General features: G+C 41.3%; 1 protein-coding gene across 1 annotated transcript in view; it reads right to left on the bottom strand.

Moving 5' to 3' along the window:
* Positions 1-5,017: 5,017 nt before the first annotated feature.
* The window catches only part of fut8b (fucosyltransferase 8b (alpha (1,6) fucosyltransferase)), a 93,081-nt gene continuing 77,097 nt past the window's right edge, over positions 5,018-21,001 (bottom strand). Inside the window, exons 7-10 of the mRNA XM_040018340.1 lie at positions 19,552-19,798; positions 10,864-11,040; positions 10,525-10,675; positions 5,018-6,965 (exon numbers count right to left, since the gene is read on the bottom strand). Coding sequence (XP_039874274.1) covers positions 6,627-6,965; positions 10,525-10,675; positions 10,864-11,040; positions 19,552-19,798 — 914 coding nt within the window. The 3' untranslated portion in view covers positions 5,018-6,626. The remainder of the gene's footprint in view (positions 6,966-10,524; positions 10,676-10,863; positions 11,041-19,551; positions 19,799-21,001) is intronic.

Raw genomic sequence — 21,001 nt, forward strand, 5'->3', positions numbered from 1 at the left:
ACTTTAAATCTAGTATCACCAAATTTAGTGTACCATATGTAAAGTTGAAGATTGTCAGCAACAGGGAAATGTCATATATATCAATATATATATATATTTGTCCTTGCACAATGCATCACAATCAGGAATCCTGATGCTCACATTATGGATTTACACCTGCTTCCAAGTCATCTCCTGAAAAGCCCGAACACATTGTTTCTTTCAGTTAAACCAAATGGATTTTGCCACTGCCTTTGTCTCTGAGCCATTTATTTTAATAATAGTAACAATAACGTTTATTCATATAGTACCTTTGAATTCAGGGTTATGCAGCGCTTTATACCCCTCAGAGCAAACAAGCACAGCGATACAGGGAGGAAAAAAAATGAATGAAAAAATATTAAAATGTCACTCATAAGAAAAGGGATAAAAATGAGTTTTAAAAGATAACTTAAAAGAACAGCGCTTTGATGAGCCCGAGCTCCTCTGTCAGATCAGTCAAAGACCTGGCTCACTTTAGTCTTAAAGCCAGACAGGGATGCACAGTTTGGTGGTGGTGGTGGTAATGGTGGGGAAGCCCGGCCAAGAAGAGACTTAAGAGTAATCAATCAAATCTTTAAAAGACTATTCCTTTCTCTGCTGCTGTCAGCTATCATTTCAGTGTCAGATTGATGAAACTCTTCTCTGCCTCATTCATCTTCAGTTTTCCTGAGAACCGGCATCCGGTGAGCTCATCAGCTCACATCGCATCCATCCAACTCAACGACAACAACTGCTGTTAATTTCTTTCTCCACCAACGCTAGGGAGAGAATTCCATCAGGCAATATTCCTGATCAGTTAATGTCACAACAGCCTCACTTAACAACAACAGCGTAAAACAAATAAATGTGTCTAACTTTTGAGACTGTCCTGGTCTAAGGATAGTGTTTCTCACAACTAAAGCAGTGAAGCAAAGTAATAAATCCTTTCAAATTTCTTTCTTACTATCCTAACATCAGCCTCAGAAGGAGAGCGAACCTGCTAAACTGATCTTGTAAGAACAATTTCAAAAATAACAAAACCTATAATTTGTGCTGTATATAAATATAAATAAGATGCCAGGGTTTGCGGTGGTTTTTATTTTCCAAATAATATAGTCTCCGGTGAGTCAGCACTCCATTAAAACTACTGATTTAGTGCATTCACAGCAGGGATCATAGCGAAGTGCAGCACATGTGCCAAATAAAATGCCTTTGTGCCTCTGAGCCATGATGTGTTTCTTAACCACTTTAGCTGAGCCCGCTCCGTGCCAAAAAACAGCTTTATAGGATGAGCTTCATAGTGACGCGAGATAACAGCTGGGTTAAAAAACAAATAAAAAAAAACAGAGCTAATAAAATCCAAACCCATGCTAATTGCTGAGTTGATTTAAAGTGATGATGGGAAAGATTGTCACCTACAGTCTTCGCCCTGTAAAAACCTGACCGTTTCTAGTTGGAGTTCCTCCCCTCAGCTTTGATGTGGGCCAGCTACCATGGGGCAGACTTCACTTGTTACTGCTGTGCCAACAGAGTACTGATTGGAGCCAGCCTGGACTACAATAATCATTTCCATTCCCTCTCCCTTTTTTCATGAGTCAGTCAGAATTAATTCAGCTGCCCTTTACAAGATTAGAATTCCACAAGGCGACGGGGAAACCACTTATCTATAATATGAATTCCATCAGTTACACGGCCACATTGTGGGAACAGACTGGGATTTCAAACTTAAAAGGTAGGCTCACATTTTTGAAACAACAATCACAAGAGTTATCAGTCACCAGATTGGCTCTGAAGTAATCGTCACCTTCAGGTCATTTAACTGTAAGAAAGAGGGCAATGCGAAGTCCTTGAGATCAGATCAGCAAGAGCCAAAATGAAGCTTTCCCAATCCGAGCTTGTCTGATTTAAATGCTCGACACACTAGCCTCTTGATTTTATGCATGGCAAGGATCATGCTTGTCTATTCTCTGAAGTCTATTCTCTTTATAGTCTTTTCTTCTTCTTCTGTCATCTTGTTCCTCTCACCAGCCCAACAAGTTGCGGCAGATGGTTTCCCCTTCCTGAGCCTCGTTCTGCTGATGGTCTCTTCCTCTTGTGCTAAAGTCACACAAGAGAAAATGATGACTGGAGACTGAGGCAAGGATGAAATTCTTGAAACCGTGTGCAATGAACTTGCAATCTTTTTAATTTTGAAATGGTTGCTTCAAAGACAGAATGATTTTGGTGCGTCAAGAAGACAAAAATGGGAAAAAGCACCAAGGCCGACTGCTATCAGTCTGCGGTTGAATCAGGTCAAGTTGGCTATTATAAAACTGGCAAAAATTGAATATCTGTTAGCTTCTATATACACAGAAATTCACATTAACTACTTACTTTTAAACTTCTCTCACAGTATAAAGCCTGTACTAATACTATTTAATTCGTCATCCTGCTGTTGTAACACAATAATTTCCTCGTGGGGTCGATAAACCATCCAATTAATAAACCTGTAGCTGCTGCAGACCAGCAATTTAACTGTAAAATGACATAGGTGCTTGGCAATAATAATGGCAATATAATACATATATGAATTAGATGGTAATTATTTGCAAACCTTTGTCAGTTTGTCTAAGAGAGATTGGAGTCAGTTTAAAGTTTTGAAGACGGGTCGCCTCACAGCAGGTGAACTGTGCAATTGCCTTGCAACCAGTAGCGGAGCGTGCAACAACCTCAACCTCTGGGCAACCAACTTGAATGAGCAGGCAATTACCAGTTATTCCTAAAGAAGCCTGACAACCTATTTTTACACTAGTGTAACTGAACAGTTTAGAGGCTTCGGTTTTATCTCTCTATAAATATAATTAAATAAATTTGGACTGATTTATCAATTTCTTTGGTCCAGACAGAAATATACAGAAAGAAAATGTTATTCCATTTGCAGGTATTGACCTCCACCAACTTAGGTGCTCGTTTTTCATGCTGAAAGTGAAATATCCAGGTATGGTTGAATTGTTATGAACTTTAGATATTTAAGTTCTGTCGTTTGTATGCTTTGACAGCTGTTTGTTCTTTTAAACAACTGCCATTACCATGAGCTGTACCTTAATATCATGAACTCTTTCTATGGTGAACTGTACATGCAGTCACCTACAAACTTACATATTAGGATGCTCTGGTTAGCGTTTTGTTCATAACTCTGGTCATAGATCCAGAATTGCTGTCAGTGAGGACAGTTTTCTATGCTTCTGGTTTTTATCTGTTGCAGTGTAATCACATTGATAGGGGGTCTCTTTATGACTTGCAGGAAGTTTGTCTTTTAACTCTTTTAACTATGTCTGTGTGAATATTGCTCTATTAGTCTAAGGGAGAACTGAAAAAAATGCTGGAACTGTGGAGAAAACGCATGCATTTGGAACTGAGTGAGGTAATCAGTTGCGAAAATTTCCCTTTTAACACACAACTGCATGTGGGGGGTCCACAAATGGCCTTGCAGTGTTTTCAAAGAGCCGTGCAACAATTACACCAGAAGTGCAGCGAAAGAAAGCTGCCTGCTGCAAAATCTGAACGCTTTCTATCAGGAGCGGTGGCCAATTAACAGAATAATTAACTGAACTAACGTCTCTCTTAAACAACTGTTACAGGCCACTGTGACAGCAACGAGTGTATTTTAATTAAAGTGCCCTCCAGTTAGCTGCGTTTATATAAAGCCCACGAGGGACTCTTTTTCCAGTGAAAAAGAGATGTTCAATGAACTGCTGCACACTGCATGTGCATTGTGAACGCTTTGTCGACGTGGGCTAAATTGGTTGTGGATTGTTGTCAAGCGTTGGAAGGGGAGGGGGGAAAAAAAAAAAAAAAGCAATAAAACTATTATTCTCCCTCAATCGTACCAAAAAGCTCATCATCTCTACCAGTACCACGGCTTTCCTTATGGGTGTCCAATGAAGCATGCAGATCAGCGTTGAAATTAAAGAGGGATCTGTAATGAAACTCCCAGAGCCCCCTGAGTAAGAAAGTAACAAGACAGCCCATAAATAAGACACAGAGAACAAGATCATAAACGATTTAGACACGCAGGAAGTAGGAAATAGGACAGCAGACAAGAGCAGGAAGTTTATGAATGCCTCGCTGACGTACCTACATTGTGAGCCCACAGGGAAACCTGTTTGGCATTTGGGGCAGAAATGTCATGTAGCTGTCACAAGCTATGTTTAAATGAAGGATGGCAATGTCTCAGTTGTGAAGGTAGTGATCTTGGTGTTCAGTTTGAAATGTAAATCAAAAGACAAATTTAAAGAGTTCCTGCTTTGAAATGACTCAAATAAATTCACTCTCTTGCTGAATGATTTATAAAACAAACTACTGCTGCTTTTGAAGTTAGGAGTTGGCTCTAATCTGAGGTTTCCAAAATGATATCACTTTGAGCAGCGGCCCCCAACCTTTTTTGCACCACGGACCGGTTTATGCCCGACAATATTTTCACGGACCGGCCTTTAAGGTGTCGCGGATAAATACAACAAAATAAAACTAGTACCGGTACCGAAAAAAAGAAGATTTATTCATAACACACGTGAAAAGACCCAGGAAAACAGAGTTAACGATAAAAACGATAACAAAATAACGCTGAAAACCGATAAAAACCCTGAAAACCATACATTCACAACTGAGCCTCAACTCTCGCGGCCCTGGTACCAAACGACTCACGGACCGGTACGGGTCTGAGGCCCGGGGTTTGGGGACCGCTGACTTTGAGAGTCGGCAGGGGCGTAACTTCCAGGGGGGTTAGGGGGGTTATGACCCCCCCAATAATCAGACCCAACCAATATAACCCCCTCAATAAAATTATGAATCATCTTGCATAAATAGGCTGTTGATTTTCTTCACTAATTTCAGGTATTACCAGCAAAATAGTTGCATGTTTAATCATCTGGGAATTTACCCAGATTTATTTATTTATTTAGACAGCGATCTTGACCCCCCCCAATGTTCAGCACAAGTTGTGCCGATAAGAGTCAAGGTTCTCCTGGGTTTTTTTTTTATTTTTTTAACGGAGATACTGAAAGATCAACTTCGGGCGATGAGTTATGCTCTCGAAAAATGGATGGATGCCCTTCAGAATATGAAGCCTCGATTCTCAGCTTGTAATGAGTGCAGTGTAGCTGAAGCATGTTTAGCCTGATTGAGTGAAGCGCTTGTTGAGAGTTAAGAGACGGAGGAGCAGATGGTGAACAGAACCAGACCAGAGGGGAAAAAAATGCAGTGTTGGTTTCTCAAGTTTATTCGATCTGTGGTTATCAAAGACAATGCCCAAGAACATAAGTTATGAAAAACAAAAAAGCCTTCATGATGGGGAATTTTGATATGAAATATCATTATTATTTTCAACATAGGCATATTTTCCTCATTTATTTTAAAATAGCAATGTTAAAATTTTAAAAAACAAACAACAAACAAAAAGAAAAACAGATGGACAGAAGAAACAGCAAAGATGCCGAAAAGGACATTATCTCAGTGGAGTGCTTCGTTTGGTGAGCCCCGGGACGGCTCTTGTGTCTGCGTGGGTGTCTGTGCGCGTGCACTGTGAGTTCACCACACTCCACATAATCTTACCATTGTTCGTTACCGGCGGAGTGACTGGCGTTCCCCGTTGTTCTGAGGGGATGAGGACAGTCCCCACTGTCGCTGCCAGTCTCAACTGCACAAACATTCATTCGGGGAAGGAAGAAATAAAAAACCAACAAAAAAAAACTGCTCACCAGTAACCAGGCACCTGGTCATGACATGGCCCCTTAGATTTAAACAGCACACACAGGCACACTTTGATCGCACCCATTCATCCTCTCTTTCAACACACACACGGACACAGTACAGTATACAATGCACAAGCCCCATACATACAAAATTAAGACCTTAAAAAGACACTTGATAAAAGCACAACATGGTATTGTAAAATTAATTGCACGTGAAGAGACGAGATGGAGGAAGCACAGTAAGAGGGGTAAGGAGGAAGGGGATCGAGGGGGGTGTAGGTGCGGTGAGCGTGGCGAGAAGAGGGTCCAGTACATTCAGTAAACAAAAACAAGAGAAAACGAACAACAAAAAAAAGGCAAGATTAGAATCAAAACCACTGAAAATAATTAAATTAAAAAAAAAAATCAAAACACTTCTTTTCCAGTTTGTCATTTTTTTTCTCCTCAGTCATTGATTCGAAGCTCACTCTACAGTAGTCCCGGCGCCGTCTCGCGAGAGAGACAGCTCGGTCGGTTGTGTAGATTTTTAATTGTTTTCTTGCTTTATTTAAAATCAATGTTCACGTCTAAATGTCTACGGACCCGATATCAGAACGTCAGGCGGGGGAGTAGTGGTAGGGTGCAAGTCTTCCATGACCTGACATATGCACAGGCATTTACACAAGTGCGCACACGCGTTCTCTCCCACATACACACACATTCACGCTCACGCATTAACACACAGAGTGCATTCGCATTCCTATCACCCCTGGGTACAGGCTTCCTCTTTTCTTCTCAGCTTAGCGCACTAAGTACGCCTCTCTCTTCTGTACAAAAGCAGCCTCCTTCTCTGGAATCGGAGACTACATGTTTTTTTTCCTCACGCCTTCTCTTAATTTTTTTCGATCATTTCTTCTTTTACTTATTTTGAGAGTTGAGCAGTTTGTCTGCCTCGGGGTACGTCGGGTACTTCACGGTCTCGATTTTCTCTCTGACCTTGTAGGAAGGGTAGAGGCCGGTGCGGCCCAGTTTGCGGTTGATGCCTTTGGAGTAGCCGTCCCAGTGGTTCCCGGCCACGCCGATCACGTCGCCGGGCTCCAGGGGAATGTCCTCGCTATTGCGGGGCTGGTGGGGGTAGACGGCAATCTGATTGTGGGCGTTTTGACCTCCGAAGTAGTAGATGTCATCCAGAGAGTAGAAGAAGGAGGAGGCGTCTGGATGCAGTGTCTGCATAATCTCATAAGCCACACGGCAGACCTGAAACAGAAGCACAGCCAGGTGTTATTTTTATAGAAACATCCATACATGCTCAAGATCTAAAGCCGTCTTGGTGATAATTGTGTTGAAAGACGAAGAGGGACTTCGACATATACATTTTCAGTCCTAGCCAAAGAGACATAGAACATGGTAAGTGACTTATGGATGGGAACTGTGTGTTTGTTGGTGACCACATGACTGATTATCAAAGCGTTTCACACTGATAAATTCGACAGCTTCCTCACATTTTTGACTTTTGACTTTTTATTCCTGTAGCACATTTATGAATGTGTACAGACTCTCTCAGGTGCCTCTCACAGACTTTGGACTGATCTCAGTGTAAGGAGCATTAATTTGTGGATAAGCAAAGAACAGGAATTTAATGCTTGCTCCAGAGTGCCGTGGCTCTTCAGCTCTGCAATGGTGTCAATAGTGAGCAATGCTAGCTAACGACAGCTTGTTGATGTGGAGTCCATTAATCACTATAGACTCCCGGACCACAACCATCCTTCCATTACTGTCACTACATGACAGAAAAATGTGAATTCCCAGTCTGGTTTGCAAGTATTATGCTAGGAAATCACCTGGTAAAGCCTCTATTACACAGACCTAGAGACCAGTCAGCAACTCCCTAGAAACCACTGGTTGCTATGGAAAAATGTGTATTCCCTGACATGATGGCACAAACCTCCTCGTGATTGCTTTGCTTGCTAGCAGATTTGCACGCTCGCCTGTAGTTTGAATGAAAAAAAGCAGACTTCTCTACAAACACACCAGTGAAATTGTGATAAGCATGATCCAAACCAGAGATGGAGAAAAATTCCCCTTCAAAATAAAAGTTTTGCCTTTTAAAATGTGCTGGCTACATTTCTGGTTTGTGTTACACTGTTTAAAGTCAAAAGGCTGGTAGTTAGCAAGTGTTTGCAAATAAGTCAGTGGCTTCCATGAAAACTAAACAACCATAATATGACCGGCTTCACCGAGTGACAGCCAAGAACCTCGAGGATACATTTGTCAGTTAGTCTGGAAATACATGATCTTCCCTAGTGACTGGTGGGTTCATATTGAGGTGCTCAATCCCCAATATGGTAGAAAACGTCATGCAATCCAAGCATGAAGTCATGTTTATTTGTTAATGTTTTTGATTTTTAAAAAAAAAATCCAGTCAGAGGGTAAATGCTACATGGGGAAAGCTAACGCTATCATCATAATATGGTATGTAGTATGCTAAATGCTAAATCCCACATGCTAAATGCAAGGCCTGTGGTCCTTTAAGTTATATAAAGTGCCAGCTATAATACGTCTCTCATGCACAAGCACACCAGTTGGACTACACCCAGGCTGTATTGCGATAGCTGGTATGTTGGCATGTTAATTATGGCCTCCTGACTCTTGATTGACATACTCAGAGTCCTGTGATTGTCCAGTCGTTTTGAGTTAAAGAAATGAACGAAAAAAAGCCGGACTATAAATACAGGTGGGAGGAAGAGCATCTGCTCAATAACATAAGACAAACAGGTTTATCCTTTATGTGTGGAGCTCATGTGGAAAAATGAAAGAAAATACCATCAGACGACATGAGCAAACGAAGCACCAAAACAAGCACTGGGATGTGCACATACAGCAGAAACTCCAGAAGGTAGAAGAGTTAAAAACAAAAAAAAGAAAAAGAAAAAAATAGTCTGGTGTCACAGCAGACAAAAACCAAATCTCAAAGTAAAGCTGCTGTAAAAGATTTACTGCGGTGGAAGAAATAACTACATCGCAGCATTTACTGAAGTTGAGTTTTTGAACCAAAATATGGTTAAAGTGAGCAATGTCATGTGTCAAAGTCAAAAAGCAAGCAGTTTTTGAGGTGAAGCTTAAGTAGACAGGAGTGCCCGCTATGTGCAGAGAGAAGAGCAGCCGTGTGAGCATGCTGAAAGAAAAACTGCACACTGCGTCACACACCAGGAAGGTTTGTGTGGTAAAACTCTTAAAAACTAAACATGTAATGAGCACAGCAACACCCACAGCTTACTTTACATGAGCCAAAGGTTTGAATCGTCGCTAATTTCCATCACCTCTGGAGGAGGTGAGCTCCCAACGTGAAGCCCCGTCACACTGAGGTGCGATGGCTAAGCCGATGGAAAGTGCTGAACAGATGTTTCGAGTTGTCTGAGGAAATTTGTCAGTACATGGAAAGCAAGGGGAGAGACGCCACAGAGCTCTGACATGAAAAGTGGCAGGGTGAGTTGGGGTTTCTGTGCAACATAATGAAACATCTCAAAGCGCTAAACCTCCGGCTTCGGGAGCGGGACGGTGTGAGTATAGACATGTACGCTGCAGTCGGAGCTCTTAAAATGTGGGAAAAGCGGGAAACGCTGGTCTCTTCCTGCATGCTGCCAATCAATGACAAAACAGGTCTCTACTGCTACATTTGCTACAAGTGGACGTTTTGCTGAAAAAAAACTGAGCATGCATAGTACATGAAGATTTGCACGTGGAGATTTGCCCAGAAAAGTAAGTTTCACTTTCTCAGTAAGTCATTCTGGAAAGAGCACCTACAAACATTTAAATCAAACTGATCAAACTCCAGTTTAGTGAAACACTCAAGACAAAGTATGGCTACGTGGGCGCTGCGCAGTTCCCACGTTTTATCGCCAAAACGATGCCCCAGCTCCGCCTACAAGCTGTGAGAAAATGATTTCATTAGAAATGACTCAGACTTTAAAGAAAGTAAGGCACAAAAACTAATGTCACTTATGTATCTTTTATTTTTAATGTGATCTCATCTGTTTGTTTGCTCTCTCAGAGCCGTTTAGATCTTAAATCTGAATTCTAAGAAGTCTTGGGAGAAGAACAGCTGAAAAAACACAATAAATTCAAGTATGTTTTTCAATAAATATCAACACAGTGTGGCTGTTTGAGTTGGATCCAGGTATTAATTTTCTGTGACTGAGTTTGACACCCCTGTGCTAAGTGGTGCTGATTTTATATATTTCACTATTCCAGCGCTAGCCAAGAACAAAGTAAGGCGCTGGCTATAAGCCAGCCAAATCAAATTCACTATCAATATACTTCTACTTGGGTATATAGTATAAACACTTTTTTAGTTAGTGTACAAAACAAATCACAGGCAACATAATAGTGCGGGGAAAGTGTCGTCCATGCCTCGTTATTGTTTTGGCCAAAGCTAAACTACACCTCAGAGTGTGCGAGCACACTACAAAGGCGAAACATAGGATGCTGACAACAGAAAGGCTGCAGGTCTTATCAATAAAGCAGCTTTTACGCAGGTTATGAAAAGAACCTTTATGTGTAAGCTTGAGAATACTTGAAATATAGTTAACAGCACATCCTGACAGATTACAAGGTTTATTTTTACTCCACATCAACCATATTTGCTTTCTTGCCTCCGTGTCTGAAAGCATCAACATTCCAGTCAGCTCTCCGAGTTACTCCGAGCTGCTTTCATCCCAACATCAAATCCATCCTGACCTTCAGTTTCATGTGAAAACATATCAAAGACACCGTTTCGTGCTCTCTCCAAAAATGAACTGGAAAAGCGTGAACTGACCTGTGAAGAGAAAGTGCAGACCAAGAAGTCGGTTTGGGAGAGGAAGTGGATGTCAAGAATGACTCCTCTAAGTGAGTTCTCGGTGTAGCGGTTGTGGAGGCCGGCCGACCACGAGATGGAGTTATCGCTAATGAACTCATAGTCTGGGTACCTGAAAGTGATACGCACACGGAAACACAAATAAATACTTCAAATACACACTAAGGAAACAAAATGAACACGGGCAGATACAAAAACACGCTGTCATGTACGCATCAGTCGGACATAAACACTCTTACAGATTACACACACACACACACACACACACACACACACACACACACACTCCTAGACACTGACTTGGTCTTAGCTTCTTGCAGCAAAGATGGGTCATCGGTAGCTAGGTAAACCCGTTTCTTGTCGACATGAACACGCCTGGCCAGATGTTGGAACTGCTCCTCCACATGCAGCATGTACTCCTCTATGGGGTGGAAGGCTGCCTCAGTCCCCACTTTATCTGTCCTCCTCACATGGACTCTGGAGACAGAGAGAGACAAAGATAGGGCAACAAATTAGTCATCTATGTTAAACTTACACCATTAAGTTACGACTAATCAAAAGGTTTTTCATTGCATTAAACTGGTTATTTGCTTGGCTTTCTGATATCTTGAATAAAGTCTGTGTTGAAATGTTCGGCATTTTCTCTCCAGGCCATAAAACAGTCGTAACACATTTATGATGGTGCAACTCATAATTGCGTTACACGGTGCCTAGTTCTTGTGCTTACGTTGCCGGAGGAACATATTTTCTTTCAATACTGGTTACTGGTTGACGAAGCTAAAAATGTAATCTACAACAACTGGAACATGTGCAACTGCTGAAGTATTTTGAAGATCCCGGCGATTGATCACAATATTTTTACTGCGCCTTACAAAAAAAACCCCAAAACTAAATAAATAAATAAAGAAAAAACACGTCTATATTCAAACACATTCAGGGAACCTAAACTCTTATGACTTCCAAAGGAATTACAAGTGCAAGTAGCAACCAAGTGTGATAATCAGATGAACCTGGTTTATTGATCATCACCACATGCGGCTGCCTCTATAAAGAGCACAGGTTGTGGCATTTTGCTAGTGTGGAGCTGTCACCACAATATGAGAAAAAGACAAGTATGGCTCATCTTGAAGGGTTTCTAGGAAAACGCCTTATCTCTCTAAAAAAAGAAAAGAAAAAAAGAGCATGACGCACAGATTAGATTTGCAAAGTTTCATCTGAACAAACCACAAGACTGGAAAAATGTCTTTTAGACAAATAAAAGTGGAGATGTTTGGCCATAAAACACGACGCCATGTCTGGTGAAAGACATATAGCACATTAGCACAAACGATGCATGGTGGTGGAAGGATGAGGATTTGGGTTTGTTTTGGAGCCACAGGAGCGGAGCACCTTGAACTGACCATGAACTCCTACCAAAGTATTTAAGAGTGAAAGAGGCCACATGTATGACACCAAAAGCTTGGCTGATCCCGAGCCATGCAACAGGACAATGATCATAAGCACAGGAGTAAATCGACAACAGAGTGGCTGAAAAAGACTGCATAGAGTCCAGGATGTTCAATAGATATGGCCAAAGTTCCTAATAATGAGGAATGGAAAACATTCAGATTAACTGAGGTGACAAAGTTAAGGGATTTATTTTCAAAACAGAAGTCAATAACAGTCGGGGGAAAAGAAGCACACGGTTGTGACGAGAAAAGAAAATACACTTTTTTTGTGTTACTGTCATTGACGAAACTTAGTTTTAAATCTACACCGATCTCAAAATAACAGTAAATTCATGTTTTGTTCACAACTGCATTTATTCTGCTGCAAACGTAAAAAGGAAACAGCACTTTTACTTTAATGCCATGTTTGGGGAATCTTTCTATGATTGGTGTAAATGCACACCCACAAAGAAAATGCTAGGACAGAGACAAAGTAAACAAGAAAGGCCAACAGTGACAAGAGAGGAGTTTAAAGGATGTAGCGAGACAGAAAAATGGACAGAAAGAGCAATAACCAACCCAGCTGTTTTTATTCCTTTCTTTTTTTTTAAGTATCCTTGTCCTCGCTTCCAGTAAGAAAGGACAAAGAGAGAGTACTGTCACTGCTGTACATCTGACAAAAAGAGCACAGCTTGAAAACGGAACAAACGATGAGAACTCCTCCTCGGACACAAAACCATCTGTCAACCTGATGGGTGCAGAAACACAATTTTATTCCAACCATAACTATTCACTTACGCAACTACCCAGCTATATCTACATTGTGACTTCTGCCCTCAGGGAGAAAATGAAATTTATAAATGTGAGACTGGAGAAAAAGACATTTTAAGTGTTCACTTCTTTTTTTGGGGGGTGGGGCAAACATGTGTGCCTTTTCCACATTAATATAATTCCACTATGGGAGCTGGCCAGTAAAACCAGCTGTCTGCTGCTGGACAAGAAGCAGTTCCACTGGAAAATCTACAGTCAGAGGCACCTAAGGTGAAACCTATTAGTCTTTTACTTCCACTTATTCGGGATCTCTCAGCTGCTTTGGGAGTTGAAAAAGTTCTGTGACCTCCCGGTTGCCTTGATCTCTTTTGTGAGAATGAAGCAGAAGTAGAAAAAGTTAGACGTTGAGAGAATAAACACTTTGTCTCTAATTTCTATCGCTGGCCACAGATCAATCAGTAGCTACTGAGTTTGCTCGCCTTTATTTACGTGGCAATGAAACCCACAGAATGGAGGTGAGAACAGCAGGTGAATGGGCGCCGTGAGTCTTTCATTCAGCGTCGATGTCTCTGATCGGACAGAGGTCTCGACATCAGGCTTTCCCATCCTTTGTTACGGTGCCTCTCTCCTGCTCCTGCTCTTCTTTCATGTCTCCCGTTTTTTTGTTCCCGCAAACCCTCGTTTTATCTCGCTCTTTTCTCTCTCTGTCAGAGCGGCAGAGGCCGCCGTGAGGTACTGCTTTGCTCTTAGCCCCCCCAATCCCACCAGCGCTCTCCCACACAACTGCCACAATAATTCAATTCACTCCTCCCTATTCATACAATATTGCCAAGGCAGACTAATTCTCACGGTGGGTGTAAAAACATACATTATAGACATCAAACACCCGCACCCTAGACGCAGCAAGCGCTGATCCTGGCAGACTACGACAATAGCATACAGACAAAATGAATTATTTGTTTGAGTATGACCTCAGTACTCTGCCCACCGGAGCTCTGGGCTGCTGGGCTTTGGAACTGTAGCTGCTATTAACATTTGAATCTTTAGAAAACAGCTCATATGATAATTACATACACAAAAGCTGTAGAATCACCGCTGATGCAACTTGTACTTTGACACCAAAACATGTCAAAGTTGTTATTAAGATTTATCTCCAGTGCTCATAATTATAGATTATGACAAATTAAATATAATGCCATCATCAAGTATCCTAATGAGCTGTCAGGGCTACAGTAAGCCTCTATGAAAGACTAAATTATATTCTCTGTTGGCAATTTGGTGATGGGTAGTGTGGGTAGTGCTATTATATCACCCCTAAATGACTTTAATGGATGAATATTTGGTGACTGTGATGGTCATATCATGATCCAGATCACGCTCGGTGAGCACTCATGAAACAAAAAAGGTTATACTTTCCCTTTAGTGTACACCAGACCTTATATAGAAAATAGATCAACTCAGATATGTATAATATATATGAAAGGCCCGGGAAACTACAGTTTTGCTTTTCATATCAGCACATTTTAAAACTTGTTAGCATGTCATCTATTATGAGATTACCGCCAACACAAAAAAGGGAAAAAAGATGCTACTTCACGAGTAATAGATGATAGATTAAAAACAATCCAGGTAATTTTCAAAGGAACCAAAAAGCTTTAAAAAAGTTGAATAAAAAGCAAATATGCTGCTGTTTATACACTAGAGTCTCTTTAAGGACAGAAAAAATGTCAGTTAAAAATATCTGAAGCAGCTTTTTTTCATGTAGATTTTTGTATTATTGATTTTTTTTTTTATGTTTGTTCCAAAAGATATATTTTAGCCTGAGTTTACAATGAGCTGAGAGGTTTTAAATGTGCGCAGTCTAATAGAAGCTGTTACAAAAAAAAAAAGAAAAGGAAAAACAGAATACACATGACTTCACGGTAAATTCACCACTTGGGAACCCCTCTGTATCTGCAGTAGTGGCAGTGTTCCCACTTGCTTTTTTCCCCTCTCTGTACCTCTAATATTAAATCGCAGCAGGCCGGACCTGCTGCTTTTAGTCCGTGGCTTCCAGCTTTTCTGCAGCTCGCATCCAAAGGGAGCAGCGGGGCATGAGTGGTGGTGTGGTGGCTGAGGCACGTGAGGTCGGCTGGCAGTTGCTGGTTGCTCTGGGGACAAGCTGCCTTTCTATCCCCTCTTGGTACTCTCTCCATCAACCCTAGCCTTTCCCACCAGTGCCGCCCTCTTGCCTTTTCCTTTCAGTCCAACTTTCACATCTTACATCCACCAACCCCCCACTCTACAGACACACTTATAATGCCTTCCCCCACAGTGCTGATAGAAGCACACAGGCACTTTGTTGTAACATCACTACACAGTGGAGTGGCTATATCAAGAGCTGAGAAGGGAAGAGGGGGGAAAAGGAATAAAAACTTTGTTCTACCCAGCGCCTCATTTCAATAACCCTTTTCCCCAGCGATATGTAGGGAGAAAAGGGTGGGATATACGTGTGTAGGGAGGGGGGAACACAAAGAACTGTGATAGAGATGTGTGGAAAATGATGAGAGAATTGTGGGTATAGATCTATGCCTTGGGAACATGAGGAAGAAGTGAGGGAGAAGCATAAAAACGGGAAAAATCCTGGAGCAGAATGAACAAATGAAGACAGAAGAACAATCATAAATGAGCGGATGTGAGAAGATGGTGGAGATTTATGGGCTCAAAATGTGGTCATAAATATTTTGTACTTGTAAATCAGTTTTGTATGTGTAAACAATTCGTGCATGCGTGCGTGTGTGCGTGTGTGTAAAAAAGATTTTTATGTGTAAAAAGATTTGTGTGTGCGTAAAAAAGATTTGTGTGTGGACTTTTGACCCTATTTTTCTTCCTTTCATCTGATTGGTCAATGTCATGTCAATCACAAATGTAACAATCCAATCAGAGAACAGATGGGTTTGGCTGTCGGAGGGGCGCTTTTTTGAACTGCAGGTCATTGAAGGGTAATATAGTTACATTTGTGATTGACATGACATTGACCAATCAGATGAAAGGAAGAAAAATAGGGTCAGAATTCGTACTTGTAACTTGCAGGGTTTTTTTTTTTGGCTAAGTCCACACACAAATCTTTTTTACGCACACACAAATCTTTTTTACGCACACAAATCCTGAATTACAAGTACAAAATATTTATGACCACATTTTGAGCCCATAGAGATTGACTATGCTGGGATGAGTCACTGAATTTGAAAAAGAAAAGTGAAAAAGGAAGGGGCGGGGGGCTAAAAGAGGACGGGGAGAATGAGACACAGTGACAGGGGTGATGAAAGGCAGAGAAGTTAAAAAAAAGCCCACAAAGAATAAGGACAGAGAGTCGGAGGAAGAAAGAGAGTGAGTGGAACAAGCCGGAGTGAGAACTAAAGCAGAGCAGGACAGGAAAAGCGAGGAGACCTGGGAAGCTCGCTTGCAGCAAAATGTAAAGAAGAAAAAAGAGAAGTTATGAAGGCCGAGAAGCTGGCACAAAAGACTAGGAACATATGGATGTGAGAGTTATGAAGAGGATGACAGAACTAATGCAGGCTGACTTCAAAAAATATTAGAAGATATCTCTTAGCTTTTTTTTTTTTAAATTTAATTTTATTTTGAACTACTTCCTTCACCAGGCGGAGGAGTCAGTCTCGTGGGATGGAGCAGAATTTCAAGATGATCTCAGCAAAGTGCCTGGCACTCATTTCACATACTTTCAGATGACTGACAGCTTACTAGTGATTATGTGTCTTGTCCTAATATATAAAAATCCTCCTCCCTACTTCTAGACCAAGAGGGTTAAAACAACTGCCGAGATATATTCGCAAAGTCTCATTTGATCCAGGTTTGAAGTGGTGCAGGAAGGAATTATTTATGAGCCAAGAGGGGCTGGCAGACAGCACATGGATGTTGGTTGACTGAGTGCCTGACAGGGATACAGAGAAAAGTAAACAAGTAAATAAATAGCTACATGTCTAACCCATTTCTTAGAAGGCTGCTGTCAAAAGTGGCTTACAGTACTGTGACTGTGTGCGTTCCCACAAAGGAGTGGCCCTCGTGGGAACAGATCTCGTCATACTTGTGAATGCTTTTCAACAATGCTGCGCTGGACAATAAGGAGTATCAAATCACTTTCAAGCATTGCAAGCCAAATCTCTGGAGGTGGCACAACACTAAGCATTAAGAATAAAAGCCAACACATTATCGATGACTGAAATCAGATCAGCAGGTCTGATGACATATTTGGCAAAGATGCTCTCATCTCATCCGCACAGCTGATGCCAAGTTTCCTAAAAAGTAATATTTAAATATTTGTAACCTCGTAAATGTCAAATTTTAAGAGGACCGATAATTTTTCTGTTGTATATGTACTGTGACAGTGGTGGATGTTCATATTAAACAGGTTTTAACTAATGAGGTCATTGGATGTAAAAGTAATCCCTGTGAGATAAAAGTCAGGCTTCCGACTGCCCCAAATACTCAATACTTTTATTCTTCTCCCGGGTTTGAATGATGCCAGTGATAGAGGATATCCTCAATAAGGTCACATGACTGTTTCCATGGGGCGACCGTGGCTCAGGGGGTTGGGAAGTGTATCTGTAACCGGAAGGTCGCCGGTTAGATCCCCGGGCTCTCTGTCCTGGTCATTGTGTCCTTGGGCAAGACACTTTACCCTACCGCCTACTGGTGTTGGCCAGAGGGGCCAATGGCGCGATATGGCAGCCTCGCTTCTGTCAGTCTGCCCCAGGGCAGCTGTGGCTACAACCGTAGCTTGCCTCCACCAGTGTGTGAATGCGAGAGTGAATGAATAGTGGCATTGTAAAGCGCTTTGGGTGCCTTGAAAAGCGCTATATAAATCCAATCCATCATTATTATTATTAAGCCCCACTCACTTGACGTTCAAACCTTCTGTTTGCAGTGGACAGCCAATCAAAAGAAAGGAGTCTTAACGGTAGGGAGAGGAGCTGAAATGGCTGCACCAAAGTCTAGTAAAAGATAGCTAATGACCATTTTGAAATATGAACCATACAATGCTCTCCAATGCTCCGGGAGATGCCAAGAAGAAACTGTGGAATATTATAATGCTTCTGAAAAACATTTTCCCAAATTTTGTTTGTAAGCTCCCCTGAAATGTTACATATGCTACTATAGTTTATAGTAAACAGGTAGTTGTAATGTATTCAGTATTGTGAATTAGGGTTGGGCGATATGTACAAATTTTTCAACCGACAACCATCAGTCCAATAATCGACGATGGGCGATATGTTCGCGCACGCGCAGACTTTTTGATGGGCGGTGCAATGTAATCACGCACGGACTGATTTGCGCGTTTACAACACAAATGTCCAAACATGGACGAACTAACTTACCCCAAAAAACATTAGGGCTGTCAGCGTAAATTTTTAAGGCGCTCAACCCATCTGGAGTGCAGAATGAACAAACTTTGGACAAACTGCCTGAAATGTGTTGACACAGGCATTTCAGGGATTTTGATCAGTGTGCCGCGTGAGCAGACGTATAGAGCGAGTACTCAAACACGACTAACTTGCATGAGCATGTGTCCGGCTGAGTATGCTAGGCTATCACCGGCTTCTGCAGCTCCATCAACAAGCATTTGGGCGCACTCTGAGGAGGGCGCATTTGCTCGCACATGAAAGAGGGTCCTGTTAAAACAGCGCTATTATTTTTTTTCCTGTTGACTGCTTCTATTAGCTCCATCATTATCAGCAAACTTACTCATGGGCAAATAAATAAATAATAAAACCGATCGATGATAGGCTCAACCTATCGTTGATAGTCGATATATTCGTTCAATCGTCCAATCCTATTGTGAATAACTGAACCTAAATGGGAATACTCCCTTTTAAATGTTAGAAGTTCTCTTTTTGGTTTGCTAACATTTCATGACAAGCAGGTAGCCACAGAAGGCCTTCGTCTACATGTGCCAAATCCAAAATGCAAAGATTTTTCACTCAAATGATCATACAGTAAACTTTGAAATGCAGCATCTTAAATAGCTAAAATAATAATAACAATAATAAAAAAGGATGCTTGAGCATAATTTCTCAACTTCATTGTGGAAAGCTACATACAACACATGCTAGTGGAGTAGATTCATTTTTCTTTATGATTTCCTTCAGCATAACAACAAATAAAAATAGCCAGGCTTAACCTTTAGGTAACAAGGACTGATGAAGGTAAAAGAAAAGCTGCCAGGCCACTCGTTTTTAATACCGTCGTAAAGGTACTGCTTTCTTGTCAGGTTTGACCGATTCTGAAATCACACACACCTTTAGCATTTATTTATATTTATAAGTCAAAATATCAAATCAGTATTCTCCATGGATTTAGTAATAGGGCCATTACAATAAAAATGAGGCACACTCCGGTATAGCATGCGACTGCTATTAGAAAAACACTCAGTGATGGGTACTGAGTGATGACATTTCTTTAAATAGGCTGATTTGCATGAATATAAGATGTCTGAGTATTGACGGTGTGGTAATGGAAAAAGCGAAAGCATTCTAAGGGTGAAGGTAAGAGAAAATAAATAAATAAAAATAAGCAAACAAAACACGATTATCAAATTAAGTTAATTTTAATACTATTCTATTAACCTCATATTAACCTCACCCAAAGCAGTGTTTGTATTCCACCACAGCTCTCACAGCTTTGTTTTCTCTCATTTCGTTTACTGTAGAGCAATGCTATAGGGAAAAAAAGCCATTATTACTTAGCGGCAAAGTAACGTGCACATACAGACAAGAAAGCTGGACATATTTACCCAATTATGGGGTGTTTGAAGCCCAGCTTGGCAGTGGTCTGCTGGATCTCCTTCTCAAGCCACGCCTGAGGACGCACCAGGTACTTGACAAACTGGGACACCCACCATACGGACGGGTCGCCGTGCAGACGCTGCAAGCGTGGGGCCAGGTCCTCGGGGATCGCAAGGGGCAGGTATGGAGGGCGAGGGTGGAGACTGTCCACTATGGGCAGCTCCACAACTTGGACGTCCTTATCATGGGCCTCACCTACATGGATCAGAGCAGAGGAGGTAGCTTTAAAACTTCAAGGGCTTTGTCACAGTTTCTCAAAGGCAAAAAACCCCCCAGCATGTTGCCTGAATACCAACTGAAACCCAAAAGATATTCCCTTTACACTGGAAGAAAGAAGAAGAGCATTAAATGAATACTTGAGTTTTTCCCTCACTGTTCAAACTCTTACAGGCGAGTTCTTCCCCCAATTATTCTAATCAGGGGTTAAAGCATAGAAGAAATGCGGAATAATTTGCAAAGCCCTCTGTGGAAAATTTGTGACATTGGGCTATGCAAATACAAATTAATTCATTTCCCTTGAAAGGCTTTGGATCAAACAGAGGTTAGATTGAGAAACTGACCAATTAAGGTAAGAAAACAGTATATGAAATCTGGAGGAAAACCATATGGCCTAAAATAAAAACAGGCAGTCAATTAAAAACTAGGTCTCACATGACACTTTTATTTCATTCCAACAAGTCACGTCAGAATATGCACTCTGTTCACTTTCTTGTTAAAAGTTTGGACAGGCTTTTACTAGCCAGGGTTTACGTGTAGGACTCGGTCAGAGTGCAGACTGCCACAATAACCAAAGCTAATGCCCAAGGTCGCAACTGCAAATGTCTCTGCTGCATCTTAGGAGATTCACATCATGGATGTGCAGCAGTGTGATGCTATCATGTCAGTATGGATCAATATCTCCTCTAAATGTTTCCACAAAGAATTAAGCTAGTTCTAAAGGTAAACTGTGGTCAACCTGTTACTACCCACTACCATCACTTTTAACAGACTGATCAAGCAGCAATGCTAAGATTTCAATACCTGAAAAGGGCTAAATAAATGAAGCGCCCCAAACAAAAAACAGGTGAGGGGGGTACAGATGCATATGATATGCCTGGAAAAAATATTTCACAATAAAAATGTTTCTACTGACACACAGTAGTATTCCATCTGAAATCGTTACAGGAACTGTTGAGTTTGCAGTGTAGCGCCTGGCGTGGACGTGTCAGGTAAGCTCTAAGAGTGCAGTTGTAATGCTTACAGATGTCAACATGTTCTGCTATAATTAGTTGTCCTGCAATGGTTCCATCGCTCATTATATATTCCATGTTAAATTAGTGAGGCTGACAGTGAAAGCACTGGGTAGTTGGTTTAAAGACCATCCCTACCCATATGTTAACACAGAAAAGTGTGTGCAGG

The sequence above is a fragment of the Simochromis diagramma genome, unplaced genomic scaffold (assembly GCF_900408965.1).
Source record: "Simochromis diagramma unplaced genomic scaffold, fSimDia1.1 OVJJ01000802.1, whole genome shotgun sequence".
In the NCBI taxonomy this organism is placed as follows: Eukaryota; Metazoa; Chordata; class Actinopteri; order Cichliformes; family Cichlidae; genus Simochromis; species Simochromis diagramma.